This window comes from Pipistrellus kuhlii, unplaced genomic scaffold (assembly GCF_014108245.1).
Source record: "Pipistrellus kuhlii isolate mPipKuh1 unplaced genomic scaffold, mPipKuh1.p scaffold_m20_p_9, whole genome shotgun sequence".
Lineage (NCBI taxonomy): Eukaryota > Metazoa > Chordata > Mammalia > Chiroptera > Vespertilionidae > Pipistrellus > Pipistrellus kuhlii.
In genome coordinates, this window is record NW_023425595.1 from 28,790,341 (window position 1) to 28,812,287 (window position 21,947).

Consider the following 21,947-nt stretch of genomic DNA (forward strand, 5'->3'; position numbering starts at 1 on the left):
TGTTAAGGAAGTTTCTCTTCCAATTCTCACCTTAGGGCCATGGAGCAACCAGTTAACTCCAGAATTCTGGAGATCGACATGAGATTGCAAACTTTAAAAAACAAACAACACAACAACAACAACAACAAAAATCTATCAACTATGATCCTGGTTGACTTTTTAAAAGAGGGGGTAGCGTCTGACACACCAAAAAAGAGTAGAAAGGACAAAAATCTGGGAATATATCAAATCCACTCTGCTTTATGACCAACTCACTCCAACGTCCTTATTTTTCCCATTTCACCGGGAAGGATGCTCCTCCCTCCAAGGCCAGCGCGTGGGCAGCGCGGCTCCACGCACCGCCCACGCGCAGAGCTCTGTCCCCGCGGGGCGGGCGGGGGGGGCGCACTCCGCAGGGTGCCAGCCAGGTCCTCCCGCCCCCCCCCCCCCAGGGCCCCGCGGGGCGCAGATCCAGGAGGCGGGCCTGGAGCCCAGCGGCGCCCTACCCTCGCCCGCCCGACCCTTCACCTTCCCCGCGGCTCCCGGGCCCACCGACGCCACGAGTGTGTGTGTGGGGCGGGGGTGGGAGGGCGACAGCTCGCCGGGCTCCACGCCCCGCGCCCCCGCGGACAGCTCCGCCCGCCGGAGTGAGGACGCCCTCGCTCGGCTTGGGTCTGGGACATCCGAGGCTCCCGGTACCCGGTACCGACGTTGCGGATGCTCGAGGGTCCGAGTCCGCCGTGGGGTCCGGGCGCTCTCGCCGGCTCTCATCCCCCTGGAACCCGGCTTCTCCCGCGGGAGGCGAGCGCCCAGGGCGCCCACGCACGGCCACCCGGCGGGGCCCGGCCACGTCCATCCTCCGGCGCCCGCCCTACCTGTCGTAGCTCCAGCGGCTGTAGGACAGGGTCCGGTGGCTGCTGACGCCCTCCATCGCCGCCGCCTCCGGGCTCCGCGGGACTCGGAGCTCGCTCGCTGCGGGGCCGGGCGCGGGCGGAGGACAGTACTCACCCCCCCCCCCCCCACCGGGGGCGGGCCCCCTCCGGCTCCGCCAATGGCGCCGGCGCCTGGGCTGCGGGGACCCGGGCCCCGGGGGCGCCCTCCCCGCGCTGAGTCCCGCGGGGGCACGCCTCCTGCAGCCCGGGCTGCTTATTTATGTCTGATGTGTGCGCCATGTCGCCATGGCAACCGTTCCATCTTCTCCTGGCGTCGCCAGGGCACTGCGCTTTCAAACCTGCCCGGGACAGGGACTGCTAAGAGGAGGCTGCCCTTTCTCCCGCAGTCCCGGGTACAGGTCCGGTACCCCGACCCCCTCTGGAGAGATGGCCCCTATTTTCCGGCGTCGGGGGGCGAGGGGGACAGCGTCTTCATCCGTTAAAGAACCCCCAGCTTTATACCTCAATTGTCCCCTTCTCAGGAATAGGAATATCCATCCCCAGAAATTTGGAGATCTCACCTCCCTCTCCCCTCCGCCGCCTTTTCCTTCCAAGCTTGCAAGTTAGTTAACCTCCGGGATCCCCCTCTCCTAAAACCGTAGGGACTCAGCCCCCTCTTGACCCTAGTGGAAATCCACTTCTCCCTTCCCCTCCCCCACTGGATTCCCTGGGCCCCACACTTCAGCATATCTGGGGCCCTTGGGTTCCCAAGACCAAGCTCGGTAAACAATCCCATTTCTAGGCCATTCCTTTCTGTTTGTTTCCCTTGGTGTTTTCATTAAATCCAGCTGTGTTGTCTCAACAAGCGGAGACGCTTTGTCTGCATTTGGCTAAGGTTGGTCCAGAGGAAGGAGAACCGGGTAGCTGTGTGGAGTGGGTTGGGGAGGGAGGGAGGGAGAGCGGGCCTCCTCTCAATCCACTTCCCTCCCCCTGCTGCTCCTAACCCCACCTCCACTGGGGGGATTTGCAGGTATAATCTCCTCGCAAGGTCATGGGAGCCTAAGAAGGACCTTTCAGTGAGCTGTGGAGAGGCTGTGCTTGGGCGCTGGGACGCAGGCTAGGTGGAGTGCAGGGTGATAGGGGTTGAGCTACAGTAATCCAAGGATCAGGGGCATCTCCTGTGAAACGAGACTTGCTTGTTAACCCTTAGCTACACGGCTTGCAACTGGCAGTGCACCTGTTGCATCTAGCCCACAAGTGGTTTTTGCTTGTGTGGCACAGGCGTTCCCATGGCTAAGTTGACAACACTTACAAAGTGGGAGATTTAATAGGTCAAGCCTTTTGTCTTCTCTTGAAAGTCTGATGCCCTTGGGCCTGCCTGCCTTCAGTATGGCAGGCATAGAGCTCCCTTGCAGGAGCATGTCCTCTCCTATGGGCCTCAGCCCCAGCCATCCGGCTTCTCTCCCTCACATAACTTGCTGGTCTCAACAGCTTTAGAGTTTGCCACCATGTAGATTACAGCCATCTCTGTAGTCACTGGTTTCCCATGGCCCTCAGAGCTGCCCAAATGCCTCATTGACCAGTATTTACCAAGGGCCAGGTCCTCAGCAAAATGCTATATGTAACAGACATGATGGATTCCTATTCCTGACTGCATCTTTTTTTTTTTTAAAAAAAAGATATTTTTATTGATTTTTTACAGAGAGGAGGAGAGAAGGATAGTTAGAAAGATCGATGAGAGAGAATCATCAATCAGCTGCCTCCTGCACACCCCCCACTGGGGATGTGTCCACAACCATGGTACATGCCTTTGACCGGAAATGAACCTGGAACCTCTCAGTCCGCAGGCCGACGCTGAACCAAACCGGTTTCGGCTCTGACTGCATCTTAATGGTGAGACTCGGGAGTGCTCGTTTGGGACTCCAGAAACATGTTGCAAGTGTGTGAAGCCTTCTCATGGGGGTGAGGAGGAAGCTCCCTGTCTGGAGAATGTATGGAGTTTATTGTCCTTCCCACAGACACTGCAGAACCAGAAGCCACTGCTCCTGAGCCATACGTTATAAGACAAGCCTCCAAGGATGTTTTCTCGGGAGCAGTGGTCGGCAAACTCATTAGTCAACAGAGCCAAATATCAACATTGCAAGGATTGAAATTTCTTTTGAGAGCCACATTTTTTTTAAACTTAAATTTCTTCTAATGCTACTTCTTCAAAATAGACTCGCCCAGGCCATGGTATTTTGTGGAAGAGCCACACTCAAGGGGCCAAAGAGCCATATGTGGCTCGCCAGCCGCAGTTGGCCGACCACAGCTCTAAAGGATTGATAGGCGGCCAATAGGACCTAAGAAGGGACTCCCTCAAGGTCCTGCCCCTACAGCATCACCCCACTCCGTGGGAAGCGCTCTTCCTCCCCTGATGTTTGTGTGGACATGAAGCAATATTTATCCTTCTCCTCACCCAAAGACAGACCGAGGACTCCATCCGCTTTTGGAGAGAGGGTTCTGCTCCTCTGCTTGAACCCTGTCTGATATGACCCAGTGGCAGGAGCAGGGAGAACAAGGGTAGGAGCAGATCTTAAAGATGTTCAAGTGGAAGTGGCTGGGAGATGGAACGTAAGGTTAGACAGAGGAGAGCTCACTCACCCGGGAGTGGCCCCTGTGACTTGGGATCCAGTGCTCTGAGGCGGGCACCAGGAGCTGGTCTGATACATTTGCGGTGGTGACCCCTGAAGCTTGGATGTGGTGACGGCCTGCAGTGAGATGGGTAGTAAACATCTCTGCTGCTTCACTCAGATTCTTTTGGATTCCTTTTTACTGCTCTCACGGTGTCCTGCCCACCTTCCACTTTCACCAACAGCTTTGCTTCTAAAGCCCAACACTTCTTCAAAGGACTGCCTTCCCATTGCCGGAGCCACTCTGCTCACCCACAGAGTGGTAGTCACCTAGGAATTTACTGCCACCCTGCATGGCCCTTGTCCAACACCTGACAGGTGCAGGAGTAACAAAGTGCAGCATCCTTGCCATGGGCAACACTGATGGATAACTAGTATTCCAGCGGCCCTTTAGCATCAGGTTCATTGTAATTTCTGTGAGACTTTGGGATCATATCCTTGTTTCCCTTTCTCCTACTTTTTAAAAAATATATTTTATTGATTTTTTACAGAGAGGAAGGGAGAGAGATAGAGAGCTAGAAATGGCGAGGAGAGAGAAACATTGACCAGCTGCCTCTTACACTCCCCACACCGGGGATGTGCCCGCAACCAAGGTACATGCCCTTGACCGGAATCGAACCCGGGACCTTGCAGTCCGCAGACTGACGCTCTACCACTGAGCCAAACCGGTTTCGGCTTTTTCTCCTACTTCTTGTCCTCCTGCACCCACTCCTTTTTGCGTGTCCCGCAGCAGCATTCAGTGGTGCACTACAGCTAGCTAGTGCCCAGAGCCGATTGCTAGCATCTCTTCCCAATGCCATGTTCAGAACTTGGCCACAGTGGGAGCATTCACCATAGAGTATTCATAGAAATTGGCAAATGCTATGAATCAAGGCTTTTCCCCCCTGAGAGCCAGTTGTTAATTATTTATAATCATATAACGGAGGCACTTCCTTAACCACTTGTGCATGAGTATTCATTTCAGAGTTTGCTCAACCTGCACTTGCAGCGGCTGAGTCCTCCTCATGGTGTCATTGCTGTCACCCAGAGGAGACTGCCCCAGCACTTACGTCAGAGGCCTCCCACCCGGACAGGGCAGCACATGTCCTTACGGGAACGGCCCCCTTCTCTGAATACAGATTTATCTTCTTTGCTGCCCGTAGTGCTTTTCCAATGGCTTATAGACAAGTTATCAACCTGAGATCCTGCTAGGGAAGTCTCAGCTGAAGGTTCTCTTTATGGAAGAGGATGTCTGGCAATGGTTTTGTAAAACCAGGGGTCTTACCATATGTACTTCATTACCTGGGAACAACGGGTGGAAAGTGAGAGTGGCCACTAACGCCCAGCTAAGGACCCAGCTCTGGGATGAAACTGGCCAGGGACACAGTCCTCCAGGGTGTAGAACATGCATTAGACGATCCGCTGATATACAGTGCCGTGTCCCCAGGATTTAGAATACACCTTGGTTTCAGACTTCTGGTCTCCAGAACCGTGACATAATAAACTTCTTTTAAGTCACCAAGTTTGTGGTACTCTATGGCAGTGGTCGGCAAACCGTGGCTCGCGAGCCACATGCGGCTCTTTGGCCCCTCGAGTATGGCTCTTCCACAAAATACCACAGCCTGGGCGAGTCTATTTTGAAGAAGTGGCGTGAGAAGTTTAAAAAATTTGGCTCTCAAAAGAAATTTCAATCATTGCACTGCTGATATTTGGCTCTGTTGACTAATGAGTTTGCCGACCACTGCTCTATGGCAACCCTAGGAATCCAACAGATCGTCTTACACATAAACCAGCTTCTCCCAAGTCCTTGTCACATGTTCTGCTTTCAAGGAATCCAACTAAGCACATTCCCCCTCCAGCTGAGTTTTTAGGTCTAAGGTTGGAGTTTCCATTCTCAGGTAACCTTTACCTCTCCCATCTCTTGCATCCCCAGTGAGCTGAGCAATACGTGATCCTGCCCTATACCATCTCCTTCTCCCAACCTCATTTGGTGAGTGGCCTCATGCACCTGCTCAAACTCTACCACCACGTGGAGGCCAGGCTCTTTCATACCAGCTCTGGCACCACAGCCTCCCTGGATGGAAGCCCAGAAACCTCATTTTGGTCATCAGGGCCTGGGCTAGGGATTCTCCTGGGAAATGGTGGCTCCAGAAGTTTTGTATAGGGAGCTTTTAGATTACAACCTGACCGGAAGGGGAGTGAGCCCTAGATTTACTTAGAAGTGTTTCCGAACCACATTTTGAAATGGATTATTTGGAGTGATTTTGGGTAGGTATAGAGGAAGATGCTTTGTAACCATCACTTTGGCCCTAAGATGGACAAGGAAGCATTTCTAGAAGTCTTGGTCACTCTCTGCACTGCCCTGGCCTCTCCAAAGCCGAAGGTGCTTCTTCTAAACCAGGCCTGTAGGAAACTGCTCAGGAACTGAAGGGGAATGAGCAACCAGCAGTCTTAAGTGGTGTGAGGGAGCCCTCTGGTGGCCATCACTCAGAAAACCTCGGGCATAGAGCAGCGTTGCTTCTGGGATTAGAGGTCCATTGCTATGGACAGAAGGACCAATACTTGGAGGCAGAGTCCATTCTAAGACTAACAACCATCATCCTGGACAGAATCATAAGCATAGGCTGGCAGCCCCCATGTGACAGAAAATAGATCAGGACAGAACAGATGGATCACAGAACAGAGACCAGATCAGCAAACCGTTTGCCCCTATGGGAGACATCACTGGGGAAAAGGGGACAACTGGAATTTTGTCGGCCCCATGAGGACTTTGGTTACTGGCACAATGATTATTTTGTTCAGTTAAAAATTTTATAAAATTTAATTAAAATTTCAAATTTTAAATCTGACTTCAGGTTCAGAGAACTAGAGACACAACCTGGACAACTTTTGGGAGAATCAGAGGCTGGTGTCCCCAGAGAAGGCAGAGATACTGTGAGGCTATCATTGCAACACTTTTACCTCTAAGCTGCGTATCCTTGGAAACACAATTCCATTATGTGGGCCACTGTGAAACTGAAAGTAATACTTTGATCTTCATTCCTTTCTTCAAAGCTCTTCCTCTCTTTGTGCCCAATTTTAATGTCTTTAAAGATTGCATTCCCTTCTCTGCAGATTTCAGCATGTTCTGTACTGTGTCTTCCTAAGACTTGTTCCTACCCTATAATTTACAGCATTCTGTCATAATTGTTTTTGTGCTTCTACCTCATAATACTGAGACCCATAGAGAGCAGAGAACATTCATCTTCTATAGCCCCAGTACCTGGTGCATACTAAGCGTCACTATTTGTAGAATGAGTAAAACAAGGAATACGGTCTGGTGTGCTCGCTCCCTCAGACCCTCTCCAGGAGATCCTGATGACTCCTAATGAATCACCATGTCCATAGGGCCTCGTGGTAATTATTCTGCAAGCCATCCATTTTCTTATTCATGTAGCAAATGTTTATTTCTTAAGAATTATTCTGGGTCTGGGTCAGCTCTGGGACCTAGGAATGTTAAGTCTACAGGAAACTTTGCCCTCACAGAGCTTGTGCTCTTAATAGGGGAAACACAGACAAGTTCACAACGGTGAGATAAATGCTAAGCTAGGAAAACATCACAGGATCCTGGTTATAGGAGCACCTTCCAAGAGGCACATTTGGACCAAAACCTGAGGGATGAGTAGGAGTGGGACTAAAACCTAGGGGATGAGTAATAGGATGAGCTACAGGGGCACGAATTCTAGCAGAGCAGAGAGCAAGTGCAAGGGAGCCCAGGCTGGGAGTAAGAGTGGAGCTGGAGAGCCATGCAATCCGATGAACCATACAGGTTGTGATAAAGCGTGGCTATAGGACACACTTTACCCTAGGCTATGGGACTCCACTGAAGAGATTTCAACTGAGGTGTGTCCTGGTCAGTGTGGCTGCTGTGAGAAGGGACCAGAGAGGGTGAACAGGAAACCATTTTTTCCTAAACGGACTACTCACATCAAACATTTCCGTGATCAGACGTGCAGCTGACTTTCCACACCATGCAACTCTGACACCAGCCGAATGTCCCAGTTTAGCATAGTTTTGACAGTTTGCCTGGAGACAGTGTCAGATCCTAATGTTAAGAGCTCAGTCCCACAGGACGGCCCCACCCCTTCAGATGCCAGTTGTAAGTGCAGGTTGTTGCCTGTGCTCTGACCGGCCCAACACAAATTGGGGTTCCATCACTTTGCTGGAGCACTAAAGCTTGCTAGCCATTACTCATTTACTGCAAAGGATACGAATGAGCAGGCAGATGAAGAGGCAGAGTGCCGTCTGAAGGGGCCTGGCGCCCAGGAACTTCAGACTGTCTGCCTGTGCCACCATCCTAGCACGCACTGGGTTCCTGGCTGCATTCTTTTCACTGGCCCAGGAGCTCTCTGAACTGTCCTTGGGTTTGTGGAGGCATCATATGTGAGTTTGATTAACTCACGGGCACTTAAATCAAGCTGAAAGTTCCAACTTCCAACCAGTCCCCATCTAATGGTTATCTAGAAGCTTTCCAAAATCACTTCATTAACATAATCTTAGATGCTATTGACAGGGGCTTGTTAGGAATAACAAGACTCTATCTTTATAGTTCCCATCACTTAGGAAATGCCAAAGGTTTTACAATATAAGCTGCCTACCAGGAGCATGGATGAAGACCAACATATATATGAGTATCATAAAGAGCAAGACTGAAGGCAGAGTGGTAATGAACTAGTTGAGGCATGATAGTGGAATGGGAGGGGAGAATCAAGAATTTACCCAAGGTTTAGGGTTTGGACAACTGGGTATGTAGTTGAGTCATGACCTGAGGAAGGAAATTCAGGTGGTGATTTGTGGGGGAGGAAGAGACAACCAGTTCAATATGGAACTGAATTTCGGATGCTTTTGAGACTCCAGGTGCGGTATCTTCTATCCGTTTAACTAGTCCAGAATCAGGAAACTAGTTCTGAATGTGGCCAGAGCTAGAGCTAGAGCAGGGGCATCCTGAACATACAGGCAGTCATAACGGTCACAGGCTTCGCAAGGTCTTCCAGGCAGAGGGTGCAGAGGAGGTGAAGAGGGCCCAGGATGCAGCCCTGGGGAATGAAACATCAGGGAGGTCAGAGGAGGAAGGACCAAGAAAAAGCACTGAAAAGCAGTGGTTAAGGCAGTTGAAAGAAAATCGGGGAGTGTGGTGTGTCACAGAAGTCAAGCCACATTGTTTTTAGCATAAGCACAAGCACATAATGAAGAGAACATGTACACACATTGACAGCAAAAACAAACTTGTGCATACATAAGCAAAGGGATAAAAATAAAATCCAGCCCTGGCCAGTGTGTCGTCCTGTGAACTGCAAGGTTTCAGGTTCGATTCCCAATCAAGGCACAGCCTGTGTTGTGGGCTTGATACCCAGTAGGGGGTTTACAGGGGGCAGCCAATTAATCCTCCTCTCTCTCTCTCGCCCTCTAAAAATCAATTTAAAAAAAATTCAGTCATTCTTTTTCAGTCAACCTAGGTACAGAGCGTTCCTTTCCTCCCAAACAGCTCCCGAGACAGGAGTCAGAAAGGCTGGAGCCACATGGCTGATGCCTTTCTGAGCCTTTGCATAGTTTCCTGTGCCTAGAATGCTGTTTTCTCTTCTTTTTCAGTCCGCCCTCATTCGAGTCCAGCTTAGATTTCACTTCCTAATGAGATGCCTTCCATAATCTCTGACATCTGTGATTCTCAATGTAATGATTTTTTGTCCTCTCTGGTAGATCTTAAGCAGGTAACATGGCTTTTTGCTGAGCACACAGTTTGGCATTTAAGTATCTCATGAGCAAATGGCTAACTTGAATTCTTCAGCCTTTCCCAAAGACCTGGAGCAGTTCAGTTCACCAAGTCACAATTTTGTTTTGCACTGAAGACCTCACGTTTGCCCCTCTAACCTCACAGCTCTCTGCATCCTCTAAGCTTCCAGCACTTTGGTTTCCATACGTGACCATCTCTCTCTTTAACCACCTCTATCAGAAAGAGGCAATCCCGGATGGTTCCCACCTCTCACCATCCATGTTTTAACCAGTCTCAAGTCCTGCCCTGTAACTTCCTCTAGAATCTGAGTCTTTGTCACCATCCCCACTACTGCCTCAGTTTGGGCACTCATCTCTCATCTGAACCAACAGTGGCCCTGAAACTCATCTCCCTGCTATTTCTACCCTTTCTACACTAAAGGGGATCTTCCTAAAATCCACAGCTGACTAAATCCGCTTAAAATTATCCACTGGCTTCCCACAGCTTCTGAGATAGAGCTCACCTCCACAGACGGAGGACCCTATGCTCAGCTCCTACATATGCCCCCTTGGGTTCTGAACAGGGTAAGCTTTTTTTTTTCTTTTGCAGTCAAGCTTGAAGCTTTATTAGAGATCCATGAAACACTTCCTTTAGCTTGTAGCAGGTTAAGCTTTTTATGTGTTTCTTCTGCCTTTCATGATTTCCTGGTTGAAGACAAAAAACCAGCTCAGATATCACATCCTGGGTAGAATCCTCCCAGATGTCCTCTGAGAGTTGGTCAATCCTTATCAGGCGCTCCTGTCATGTTGTATTTTTGCCCTATTAATCATTTCTTTGGGCCACTAAACTGTGAAGCAGAGGGCTATACACAAAAATGAAATTCAGACCTGAATTCAAATCTTGTTTCATCACTTACTAATTGTGTACCTTCAAGTAACGTATTAAATTCCTCTGAAAATAACAACTGCCCCCAAACAGAACAGGTGCTCAATAAATATTAGGTCAGCCACTCATTTTCCACTTCTGCAACTGATTATTTATTTTTCTGCTTTCCCCACAATGGGGAAACACTTGACCTACAGATCATAATTCTGCTCCCTGAACCAGTGTCAAACAGCTCTATCCTATTATTTATGTATTTTAAAACACTGAGCACACCCTCTACACTTTCAGTTTAGATTAAGTATTCAATTCTCTCAATTATTTTCCCTGCATATATTCTCACTTTCATTTCCTGTGGAAAGCAGGTGACGCTTTAAGAAGTGGTTCACAGTACTGTGGGATACTTCTCCAGGCTGAAAACCAAAAGGACAAATTCGGTAAAGCAATGTTTCCTCACCATGGAGAAGGCCGTCTTCCTACCAGGACTCATGGGTCCCAGGGCTGAGATCTGTATCCACCTCCTTCTCTCCCTCACCAGCACATTCTCTAGGGACTTCAAATTGTGCACAAAACACTTCCTACTGTCATCCACGTAAGATGCTATGGGAGAGAAGTGATAAAGAACTTTCTATGTGCTCTGATCATAAGCAAAAAGAGTGGGGAGAAGTATCCCTGTAGACCGGTATGTAAGGCTCTATGATTCAGGGACAGGCAAAGCTCAAGCGGCTTGGGCTGTGGGTACAACAACTGATGACAAGCACACAACTAACTTCTGGTACTCACTTGTGGTTTCTGCATGAGCTCTAGAACAGTAAATGCACATAAGATGGAATTCATTTACAAAAGATAGGCTATGTTTATTTAGAGTCACAAGCAGCTGACTCACTCAGTGTGACTCAACCCACAAGAAGCCACTTCCACTTCGCTCCATTCTGAGTCTTAGCGCTGGGGCCGGAGTGGAAGGAGTGCTGCTCGGGCCCATTCACAGGTTGACAAGCTTCTCGTTGAGGGCAATCTGTGACTGCGTGAGATTGGCCAGGTAGGTCACCATCAGTAGGTCCTGGAAGAAAAAGAAAGGATGAGAGGTTAAGTGAGAGCTGAAGGTAGAAGGAGGGAAGGAAATGCTTGAGAACACTTTCTCATCTCTGAATTCAATGAGAAAAATAAGAAATTGCATTTTTATTAACCTCTGAATTTAAGTATTTCTTTCAACTATGAATTTAGATAAGTCCCAGTATCAGCAGGACCTGGGCCAATGGAATCAAGGAAGAAGGGCATCCCTGAGCACGTGTTCTATTTCTTCCTTCCTCCCAAACTGGAGAGTAAGGGTGGCAAAGGTGAAGCCCAGTCTCCTGTCCCTCAATTCCCTTCACACCCGTAGCCTGAGCCATGGTGGGGCAGGCTCGGCAAAGGCTCCCAGAAGCCCAGGAGCGGCACTCACATTGATGTTGCTGTTGAGCATGGTCTCGAAGTCCTCGGGAACGATCTTGGGGACTTGGTTAACCAGACTCATCAAGAAGCGGCCCACAGTGTTGTCAGCGGACACCTTTCCAGACTGAGCACGAAAGCAGATGGAATAGGCACAGTTTAAGTCTCACCCCCGAGACCTGTCATTTCAGCAGACCCTCCACTAAGCTAGGATGGATCTATGCCTCCTTCCTGTCCCCTCCCCTCCTCACCAGCACGTCCTCTGCATACTGCAACACTGTGCTGAGGGCATCCTGGATGCGAGCCGACGACCCTGCTACCTGCTGCAAGTCACTTGAGAGTCCAATCACCCGGTTGGTGCTAAAGCAGGTCTTCATGATCAGGTCAACTGCGGGGTTGGGTTGGGAGGTAGAAGAAATGGAAAACTCAGTGGTTCCATCAGGAAAGAGATGATTTCTAACCATCCTGCTAACTCCCCACTTCCCTCTGGACTCGGTCCTTCCCCCAACTCCCCTGCTCTGCCCTTATTAGTGCTTTTCACGACAGAGCTCAACTTATGTTATCACTGGTTTTGGTCTAATATGAACAGCCATGTAGCCTGTGGTACTGACAATTTCCCACCTTTAACAATTTCACACGTAATTCCTTGAATCCCATTTATGTAGAAGAAGAAATGATTTCAATGGTTCCTCTTTAACCAACCCAAGGCCCTCCATCCTCGTTAGCAGGCAGTAACCCCTCCATGAAAATGCCAAAGGCGCTGAAAGAGGGCATGGGAAGGTGACTCACCTCCTATGCGTTCAGTGTCATAGTACGCATATTTCACTGTCAGCGGTGTGAACATCACCCCCATGGTCCTCCCCGGGACACCCATTAAAGTGCTGGGGAGAGAGAAGTCAAGGTAAACAAGACGGCCTTGCGAGGGCTTCCATGTCAGGTCCAGGCCAGGAAAGCAATCACACCAAGTGTACAGCTTCCGAGGTTCTGACATAAGAAGGCACGAACCCCAGATGTCCCACTTTCTTCCCTTAGCTCATTCCACACACCAACCCCTTAGCTTGTGGGAGGGAACTCAGCTTTCGGACCTATAGTACCTGCGCAACCAGGGTGTCATCTGGCCATGGTATGAACTAGATAGCCTTTTATGCCCTTGTGGCCCAAAACACAGGACACTAAATTTCCCTCGGAGCTTAGACATCCACCACCACAGAAAGAAAGAGACAGGACAGGTCTTTTCTGGGATTGAGTTCTCCATCTACAGACAAATTGACTCCAGCCACCAGATTAGGTCGGGTGCTAAAGGAGACTGCCTTTACTGTGCCAGCTAAACACCTCCAACTGGGTCTTGAGAAGCATGAAATAGCTGGAAGGCTAAGAAAGTGGGCGACGCTAGAGCTTAGTGGTACCCCACCTGGCCATAAGGACTTGGTACCCACCATCTGTCTTGCTGCATAATGGTTAACTAGTTACATCCCTGTCAGACACAGAAGCAGCACAAAGTTAATCAGCATATGAATGTAACAAATGCCTTCATTATAAACAGAAAGTAGAATCTTTCTAACTCCAAGAGCAGCCCCTGCAGCCTTTCCCAATACCCCCAGCAACTGGCACTTTCACCGCCTCAGGATGTCAATACTGTGATGTCATGGTCCTCAAAACTGTACTTAACCCTGGAGAGCCACAAGGACAGCCATTCTCAATGTGTACTACCCTGATCCTGTGCTCAGTTCCAGGGATAAGGACAAGCTACAGAGGGCAGCTCAGACAAGCAGTGAACATGGTGAAGGACCATGACCAGAAAACCATGGAAGCTTCGACCACAGGAACTGTGCAGAATTTGCTTAAAAAAAAAAAAAAATGACTTGAAGAACATCAGCTTGCTCAAATACCTAAAGGGCTGTCCCTTGAAACTGGTTAAGAGCAAGAAGAAATCTGGGGTACAGCTAGGATCAGCGGGTGGAAATTATCAGGATGGATTTTGTTTCAGGGCAAATAAAACCTTTCTGAGGAATGGGCTTCCCTAGGAGGCAGGGAGTTATACCTGCCTGGGCTGGAGGTGGGGTGTCATCTGGCCACGGTATGAACTAGATAGACTTTTATACCCTTGTGGCCCAAGACCCTGGTCACCTGACATAAGCCTTGATGCTCATGCGACCATTCTGGAGGCTCGTGTCCACAGTGAGGTGGATGGGGTTGGGGGCTTCGCGACTGTAGTACTCATGGATCAGCACAGAGTGCTCTGTGATGTCATGGCCTGTGGCGTACCTGGAAAATGAAACACAGTTGTGGATGCATGCCTACATGTGACATCAATACCAACCACAGGCTCTCGAGGTACCACAGTAGTGACACATGGTGACACTCCAAATAATAAAACAGTAAACATATAGAAAACTATATCAAATCAAATCAAAAGCTGACTTAGAGCTCTTGAAAAATTTCAAATCATTAGCAAAGCAAAAAAGACTTGTTCAGTAAAAGCTATAATTGAAAAGGTATTTCTGGCCTCAAAGGATCAGAACAGCCAGCAACACACACTGAATTCACAGCCCCTCGGGTTCACACACGTCAGTGCTCTGTCTCCTGAAGACGGAGCACAACACCTAGTCTGGTGGCAAAAGGCCTTGGCAATCGTTGAGACTTTCCAGCCCCCTGTACCCCAACTTACCAGCCCAGGATGAGCTCATTTGGAGAGACTTTCTTGTGCAATTCATACATGTTCTTAGCAAATTCCATGTCAACAGCCACCTAAGAAGGCAGGAAAGGACACTCAGAAGCCAGAAGTTCATAGAAAAATAGGGGTAAGAATGAGAGGCCGCCCACCAGACAGAAAAGGCACGGGAAGTTTGTCCAAACGGAGCGGAGCTCTGTGAACTGGAGGAGCTGCGGTTAGGAGCACAGCATGTTGTGTGGGGGAGGGCCCGAAGGGGAGCCCGGCAAAAGAACAGCTACAGACCGCACAGGGGCAGCTCAATCCCACTCACCTCGTCTTCTGACTCATTGTGGGGCACTGAAAAGCAGTTGGTGACTTCCACTGAGTGCTTGTCAACGGTTCCTGTGGGAGAGAATGGTCCCGTGTTATGTGACCTGAAGGCTCCTAACCGCCTCCGACCACTTTCCTCAAGCTTTCAGATAGTCAGCCATCTGGGCCAGGATCATCACCTTAACATATGATCTCCCAGAAACTTACCTGTGAACCTCCAACACCAATGCCAGCTTTTACCACAAACTTCTATTCTACTTGTGACCACTTTATTCCCACTGCACACGTATTTCTCGACCCCACCACAACCGCTAGCCCCTCGACTTCTGTTTTTTCCTACTCCCATCCCAGGCTTCATGTGCTTCCCTCTCAATGGGGGACCACAATGTGGTTATACCTGTTAGTATCTAATTCCACTTTACTATGGTTTCGCTCCTGAGCTGAAACTATGTCCCCCAAACCCAATGGATATGCATTCTTTATCTTATTTGACCTCTCAGCAGCGTGTAAGACTTGACCACATCAAGGTTTTGAGATAGTTAAGTCTTCTATATTCTCTATGCCAATAGGACACCCTTCTACTGGAGCATTTATCACATTACATTCTAATTATTTGCATATAAGAGTATGTCTTCATCTTCAACTTAAGGTTAGAATATAACTCATTTTATTAAGCATTTCTTTCTTTCTTTTTACAGTAAGTTTATTGGGGTGACACTGGTCAGTATGAACATACTACAGGCCTGGTGCATGAAATTCATGCACAGAGGGTGGGGATGGGAGAGAGGCCCTCAGCCCAGCCTGTGTCCTCTCACAGTCCAGGAGCCTTCAGGGGGTGCCTGTAGGACATCCTTAGTGCTGCCGCAGAGGTATGGGGAAAAGGCTCCCACCACCACTGCTGTGCTCGCCAGCTATGAGCCCAGCTTCTGGCTGAATGGTGCTCCCCTGTGGGAGCGCATTGACCACCAGGGGGCAGCTCCTGCATTGAATGTCTGCCCCCAGTGGTCAGTGCATGTCATAGTGACCGGTCATTCCACCATTTGGTCAATTTGCATATTAGCTTTTATTATATACCAGAGGCCCAGTGCACGAAATTTGTGCACGAGGGGGTGGGGGTAAGTAGTGGTGGTGTCCCTCAGCCCAGACTGTACCCTCTCCAATCTGGGACCCTTTGGGGGATGTAAATGCCTGGTTAGGCCTAATCCCTGTGTCTAAACCAGCAGTTGGACATTCCTCTCACAATTTGGAACCACTGGCTCCTAACTGCTCGCCTGCCTGCCTGATCACCCCCTAACCACTCCCCTGCCAACCCAATCTCTACCCCAACTGCCCTCTCCTGCTAGCCTGATCTCACCCCCAACTGCCCTCCCCTGCAAGCCTGGTCCCACCCAACTGCCCTCCCCTGCAAGCCTGGTCCCACCCAACTGCCCTCCCCTGCTGGCCTGGTTGCCCCCAACTGCCTTTCCCTGCCTGCCTGATCACACCAACTGCTCTCCCTTGCTGGCCTGATCTCACCCCCAACTGTCCTCCTCAGTTGGCCAATTTGGTTCTGATTGGTCATTTCTGTTAGTCAGGTCAAAAGCTCCACCTCCTAGGCAGCCATTGGATCCTCACAGTTGACCAGATTTGGTTCTGATTGGTGGGTTTCTATGCCAGTCAGCATCTCTGGGTCTATCAATGGGGCCTGATCAGAAAGGCAGCCCGGGTGGAGGCCTGGAGAGAAATGGGGGTGGGGCTGCTGGCCAGGCCCAGAGAGGAAGAGAGAGGCAAGTGCTGATCAACAGCTGCCACAGAGGCTACGGATCAGACCCTGCTTCTCTTTCTCTGGGCCTGATTCGCAGCCCCTTCAGCAGTCAGTGCTGGGTCACTGCACCTATACCCATAGCGTCAGTGCTGGGTCGCCATGCAACCCAGTGCTGACTACAGGACTGACTTCCTGTTGGTTGAGCCTCTGGTCGTTGTGAATGTGAAAAGCCCAGGGTTTTTTATATATTAGGGTAGGTTTCAGGTATAGGTTTTATGTTACAAGACCTACATATTGTACCAGGTACCCACCACCCAGTCAAATCTTCTCCTGTACCCTTTGTTCCTCCCTCCCCCTTCCTTTCAGCAGCCACCACACTGCTGTTTGCGTTCATGAGTTTCAGTTTTCTATTTCACACGAGTGAAATCATATGGTTCTTCACTTTTTCTGACTGACCTGTGCCTAACAGTCTTACGATACACTACTTCACTTAACCAAATGAAATGTTTCATAAATTAATGTCTGAGGAAATTTGTCTCTACCAAGCAGACTCCATGTGTCATTCTTAAACAAACATGGCCTCTGTTACACCTCGCACTGTATCATGATGCATGTTTGGAAGAACATCTGAAGATTTAGGTTACAGTTGCTCTAACTAGAGTCACTGCAGTTTTGGGGGCACTTAGCACAAACCTTGAGTAGAGAATTGTTTCTTTGGTTAAATAGCTTCAGTGAATTTGGAAAATTTTTCAGGGCAGCTAAAAGAATAAGTATTATATTGAGTGCCAAGTCAGTGATGCAAAAATCATTTATTACAAGGTCAAAGCAAGGCATAGTCACAAGAATGCTGTCATGTTTTGGGGCATTAAGAATAGGGATGGGGAGTGGAAAATATGGGAAGAAAAATTGACACTGCTCACTTTTCCAGGAAACCTGGGAGATGAGTGCAACTTAAACAAGTAAGGGAGAGCAGGGAAGGTACTTGTGTCAGACTTCGTGTTTCAGACTTCAATGGGATAACACAAAAGCTTGGTATGAGAAAAACCATGGCAATGTTTGGAAGAGAATGGATTAATTGACATTTCTATAAAATGCTATACCCTGAAAGAAAGAGGGAGGGAGGGAGGGAAGGAGGGAGGGAAAGAGAGAGAGAGAATATGTGCATGTCTTAGGGGTGGTACAGGCCAGATGTGGAAAGGAAGGCAACCAGCAGCTGTTTTGTGGCAGCAGTTAGAAGCTTTCTCTAATAATTTAGACCGCACAGAGACTAAGCCCTGAAGTAGCCCCCAAAGGAACTAGAATTCAGGTAACTTGTCCCAAGGTGTGAGGGATAGATGTTGTGGAGTCCACCTACAGATCACGGCCTCTTTGCAACACATGGTCTTCTGTGATAAGACTAGGCCAGTGGTCGGCAAACTCATTAGTCAACAGAGCCAAATATCAACAGTACAATGATTGAAATTTCTTTTGAGAGTCGAATTTTTTAAACTTAAACTATATAGGTAGGTACACTGTTATCAACTTAATTAGGGTACTCCTAAGTTGGCCTTTGCTAAAAACTCAAGGGGCCAAAGAGCCGCATGTGGCTCGAGAGCTGCAGTTTGCCAACCACTGGGCTAGGCTATCCCAAGGCCAGGAGGAAGAAGGAGAGGCGGCATGTGACTGGAGTGGGTTCACAAAGGTGCCTAAAACCTGTGACTGAGATGGAGCGGAGATGAATCTGGTGGGACCAGCAGACCTCAGAGAAAGGGATAGGTTATCAGTAAGTCCTCTTCAGTGCGTCTCAGTTTTACAAGTTACTTTAACGAAAATAGTACCCGTCCCCCCAATCTGGAACGTGGGTGGGGAAAGGGTTATTCTCTGCTGCGAAGGTTAAACAATGTCATAAACAGACAACACAACCCTGAGTGTCCACATGGAGACCCGGAGGCAGCTGTGCGGGACCTGGGACAGTGGGGGACCTGGGACTTTAGGGATGAGCATGGGGACACTGAGGGCTGGGGTTACATCAGGCTTACACGTTCAGGAAAGCAGATTATTACAGAAACACTACATGGGCTCCTGCCAAACCTGCTTGCTGTTGACAGGGACATCTTTTAACAGATGTCCCACTGGTTAGGAACTTTTCTGCAAACCCCTGTCAGACACAGACTATTATTTAGTCAGTAAAAAAGGGGAGGAAAAACGTGGTCACTGGGCTTCGGGAGTCAAGGGTTTTTGACTTCCTAGCCGGGCTTACTTTTGGAAGACTGGGACTAACTCTACTGGACGTGAACTACTACTGGGAAGCGTAAAAAGCAAACCATCGAGCACAGGACGTTTAATACTTAGCTGCTCCTTATACATCTTATGTTGCCCATAGTGACACCTACCAGGCCGGCCGATCCAAGGTCCCTGGGCAGCTAAGCCGTAGCGGGAAGGTGGGTGGAGAAACAGGCAAGAGACGAGCGTAGACAGGAGGGAAGGGGAGCGAGATAAAGGGGCAGAGGAGGGAGAAGAGACGTCAGTAGCTGCTGAGCACTCACCCAGCAGAGTCCCGATAACGCGGGCAGCGCCCTCGTTGCGCCGCTCGTAGCTGTCCACGATGGAGGCCAAAATGACCGGGTGCAGCCGGACCACACGGCCGCCGGGGAAGGGGCCCGGGAGAGCCGGCGCGGCCAGCGACTGCGCCGGGGGCTGCGCCGGAGCCGGAGCCGGCGCGGAGGCTGGGGTCTGGCCGGGAGCCGCGGTCGCAGCAGCTGCCGCCGCCGCCACCGGGTCTGGGGAGGAGGCGGGCGCCGGAGTTGGAGCTGGAACCGGAGCCGGAGAAAGCGGTGGAGCTGAGGCTGGGGCCGGGGCTGGGTCTGGGGCTGCGGCTGGGGCCGCAGGCGGGGATGCAGCGGGCGGAGGAACGCTCGCCGGTACTGCCGGTGTGGCCATCTTGTCGAGAGAGAAGGAGCGTGGAGCGGAAGGGAGGAAGCTGGCCGGCACGGATCGCTCGATTGGCTGAGCGCGCACCGCGTGACCAAGGCCTCTGTTCCTATTGGTTACTGATGACGGTTCTCACGGAGCCACAATTTCCTGCGCTCGGAGCTCGTGCTCTTTGATGTCTGTCCGATGCGCACTCAGTGAGAGCGGAGTCAAATAGTTCCGAACGAACTTGTGACCGCGCTGGAAGAGAAACCATTCAGTGGGACAGTTGCCGCCAGGTGGAGGCAGAGAGCTGCATAAGGGTCGCAATGCGTGTTTCAGACTTCCCTGGGAGAAGGGCTGTCAAAAGTGCCTTTTATTAAAAAGGGCTTTGTTTTTGACAGCGTCATGAAGTGTAAATCCGTATAAGGTTTATTCATACAACAAATCGTGTGCCAGCCGAAACCGGTTTGGCTCAGGGGATAGAGCGTTGGCTTGCGGACTGAAAGGTCCCAGGTTCGATTCCGGTCAAGGGCATGTGCCTTGGTTGCTGGCAGATCCCCAGCAGGGGGTGTGCAAGAGGCAGCGGATCAATGATCCTCTCTCATCGATGTTTCTAACTCTCTATTCCTCTCTCTTCCTCTCTGTGAAAAATCAATAAAAAATATATTAAAACAAACAAACAAAAACAAATCGTGTGCCAGACTTTTTTTTACTTTTTTTTTTTTTTTTTTTTTAAGGCACTTGGCATATATCAGTGAATAAAACAAAGACCGTTTTCTCTGAAAGTTTACATTCTGGAGGGGAGTGAACAATAAGGACATTATATAATATGTTAGTGATGTGCTGCCTTAGCAGGTTTGGCTCAGTGGATAGAGTGTTGGCCCGAGAACTGAAGGGTCCCGGGTTCCATTCAGCCAAGGTCATGTACCTCCGTTGTATCTCTCTCACACTGATGTTTCTCTCTCACACATTCTTTCTCTTTCTGTCCTTCTCCTTCCCTTCCACTCTCTCTAAAAATCAATGGATAAATATCCTTGGGTAAAGATTAGAAAAAAAAAGTCATGTGCTAAAAAAGAAAAAAAGTAGCAGAGAGTAAGGGGGAATCAGGAGTTGTGAAAACTTAGGTCACACTGAGAATGTGAGATTTTAGTGAACTTGAAAAATGCGAGAGAGGCGCCCATGGGGGGCAGGGATGGGGAGGAAAAGCCTCCAGGTAGAGGGGAAGGCTGGTGCAAAGGCCTTCAGGCAAGAGCAGGCCTGGCGTGTTTGAGGAGGCGATTTGAGGGTCAGAGTGTTCAGGTGAAGGCAGGGAGTAGCAGGAGAGGGACCTCCAAAGAGGGGTTGGGCCCAGATCAGTGTGGACCTCCCAGGCCGTGGTGAGGCTCTAACTTTTCATCTGAGGGAGATGGGGAACCATTCCTGAGTTTTAAACAGGGGAGGGTCATGATCTGCCTTGTTTTAAAAGGATCGCTCTGGCTGCTTTGAGAAGAATATGGTGGGGGTGAGGCAGGTGAGAGAGAAAGAGCAGAGAGACACCAGGTAGGAGAACACGAGATCATCTAAGTGAGGGATGATGGTGGTTGGCACCAAACTAGTAGCAGTAAAAATGGTGAGAGGTGGGCAGATATTTTGAGGATGGAGACAAGAGGATTTTCTTTTCTTTTCTCTTTTCTTTTTTCTTTTCTTTTCTTTTCTTTTATTTTATTTTCTTTTTTCCTTCCTTCCTTCCTTCCTTCCTTCCTTCCTTCCTTCCTTCCTTCCTTCCTTCCTTCCTTCCTTCCTTCCTTTTCCTTTCTCCCTCCCTCCCTCCCTCCCTCCCTCCCTCCCTCCCTCCCTCCCTTCCTTCCTTGCCTTTTGTCTAAGAGGATTTTCTGAGAAACTGTATGTGTGAAAGAGATGACTCCAATTTTTATGTGCTGAGCAACTATCAATATTAAAGAAGTTGTCTGACTAATAGTGAAAACTACAAGCGTGGAGCAGGTTTCCGGGAAAAGACCATTTTTGGATGTGTCACCACTGAAATGTCCAGTAGACATCCCAGCAGCATTGTGGAGTGATCAGTGGAGATGCTAGTCTGTACTTTGGGAGAGGATTAAATGCATAATACTCTCTAAATCTCTTAGTACTTGCCTGATCACCACCATTATTATTAAGTGGTAGCTGTTACCATGACTGTGATGAAAATAACTCTGACACTAATGTGCACTGCGTGACTTTGGGCAATCTAGAATTCTTTTCTGAGCCCCGCCTTTTTTTTTTTTTTTTTTTTCTTGGTATAATGGGGGTGGTAACACCTGACTGTCAGGAAATCTGTCATCTCCCTTAATTAGGTCAGGTCCCAGCATTCAGCTGTCAAGTTGGGCGAATGAGTTTGGGCTTGTTATGCCCAAGAACTGCCTTCTCCTTGGAGCTGCCCCCTATCATTAGAATCGACACAGTCATCCTGCTCTCCTGTCAGTGCTCTGTGTAGACATACATTATTTTTTTTAAATTCCCCCAAACACAGGTGTACAGTCTATTAGAGAAGAATTGGATTCAATGACCTGGATCTTCAGCAACCCTAGTACACAGCACTTGTCAGTGGAATTGGGGTGTGGGGAGGAGCACATGGAAATCAGAATTCAGATGTGAAAGAAGGGTCAGTCTGAAGTGATGGCAGTGAGTGTTGGCTACTCTCTCAAGGAAGGTGCTGGGAAGAACAGACATTTAAGCTGTAGCTAGAGGAACATCAGGATCGAGAGGGGGCAATTTAGGCTGGAAGAGCTTTAAG

The 21,947-nt window shown here is 49.4% G+C and overlaps 2 protein-coding genes across 2 annotated transcripts in view; both read right to left on the reverse strand.

Moving 5' to 3' along the window:
• TUB (TUB bipartite transcription factor) overlaps positions 1-954 on the reverse strand; it is a 66,671-nt gene extending 65,717 nt beyond the window's left edge. The window contains exon 1 of the mRNA XM_045577458.1: positions 855-954. Within this exon, the coding sequence (XP_045433414.1) occupies positions 855-910 (56 nt within the window). The 5' untranslated portion in view covers positions 911-954. The remainder of the gene's footprint in view (positions 1-854) is intronic.
• A 10,008-nt stretch (positions 955-10,962) lies between these two features.
• Positions 10,963-19,230, reverse strand: EIF3F (eukaryotic translation initiation factor 3 subunit F). Its single transcript, XM_036426349.2, has 8 exons — positions 18,811-19,230; positions 14,543-14,613; positions 14,227-14,306; positions 13,686-13,823; positions 12,348-12,439; positions 11,810-11,946; positions 11,572-11,685; positions 10,963-11,190 (listed from the first exon to the last, which is right to left on the reverse strand). Exons 1-8 carry the CDS (start codon positions 19,202-19,204, stop codon positions 11,113-11,115), a joined length of 1,104 nt encoding a protein of 367 aa, XP_036282242.1. The 5' UTR covers positions 19,205-19,230; the 3' UTR covers positions 10,963-11,112.
• Positions 19,231-21,947: the final 2,717 nt, after the last annotated feature.

What these genes read in the sequence shown, in the direction of transcription:
- EIF3F (XM_036426349.2), bottom strand. Translation starts at nt 19,204, where the DNA reads ATGGCCACACCGGCAGTACCGGCGAGCGTTCCTCCGCCCGCTGCATCC. An exon ending in CGTTATCGGGACTCTGCTGG is followed by an intron (nt 14,614 to 18,810) that starts GTGAGTGCTCAG and finishes TCTCTCCCACAG; the next exon opens with GAACCGTTGACAAGCACTCA. An exon ending in TGCTCAACAGCAACATCAAT is followed by an intron (nt 11,191 to 11,571) that starts GTGAGTGCCGCT and finishes TTTTTCTTCCAG; the next exon opens with GACCTACTGATGGTGACCTA.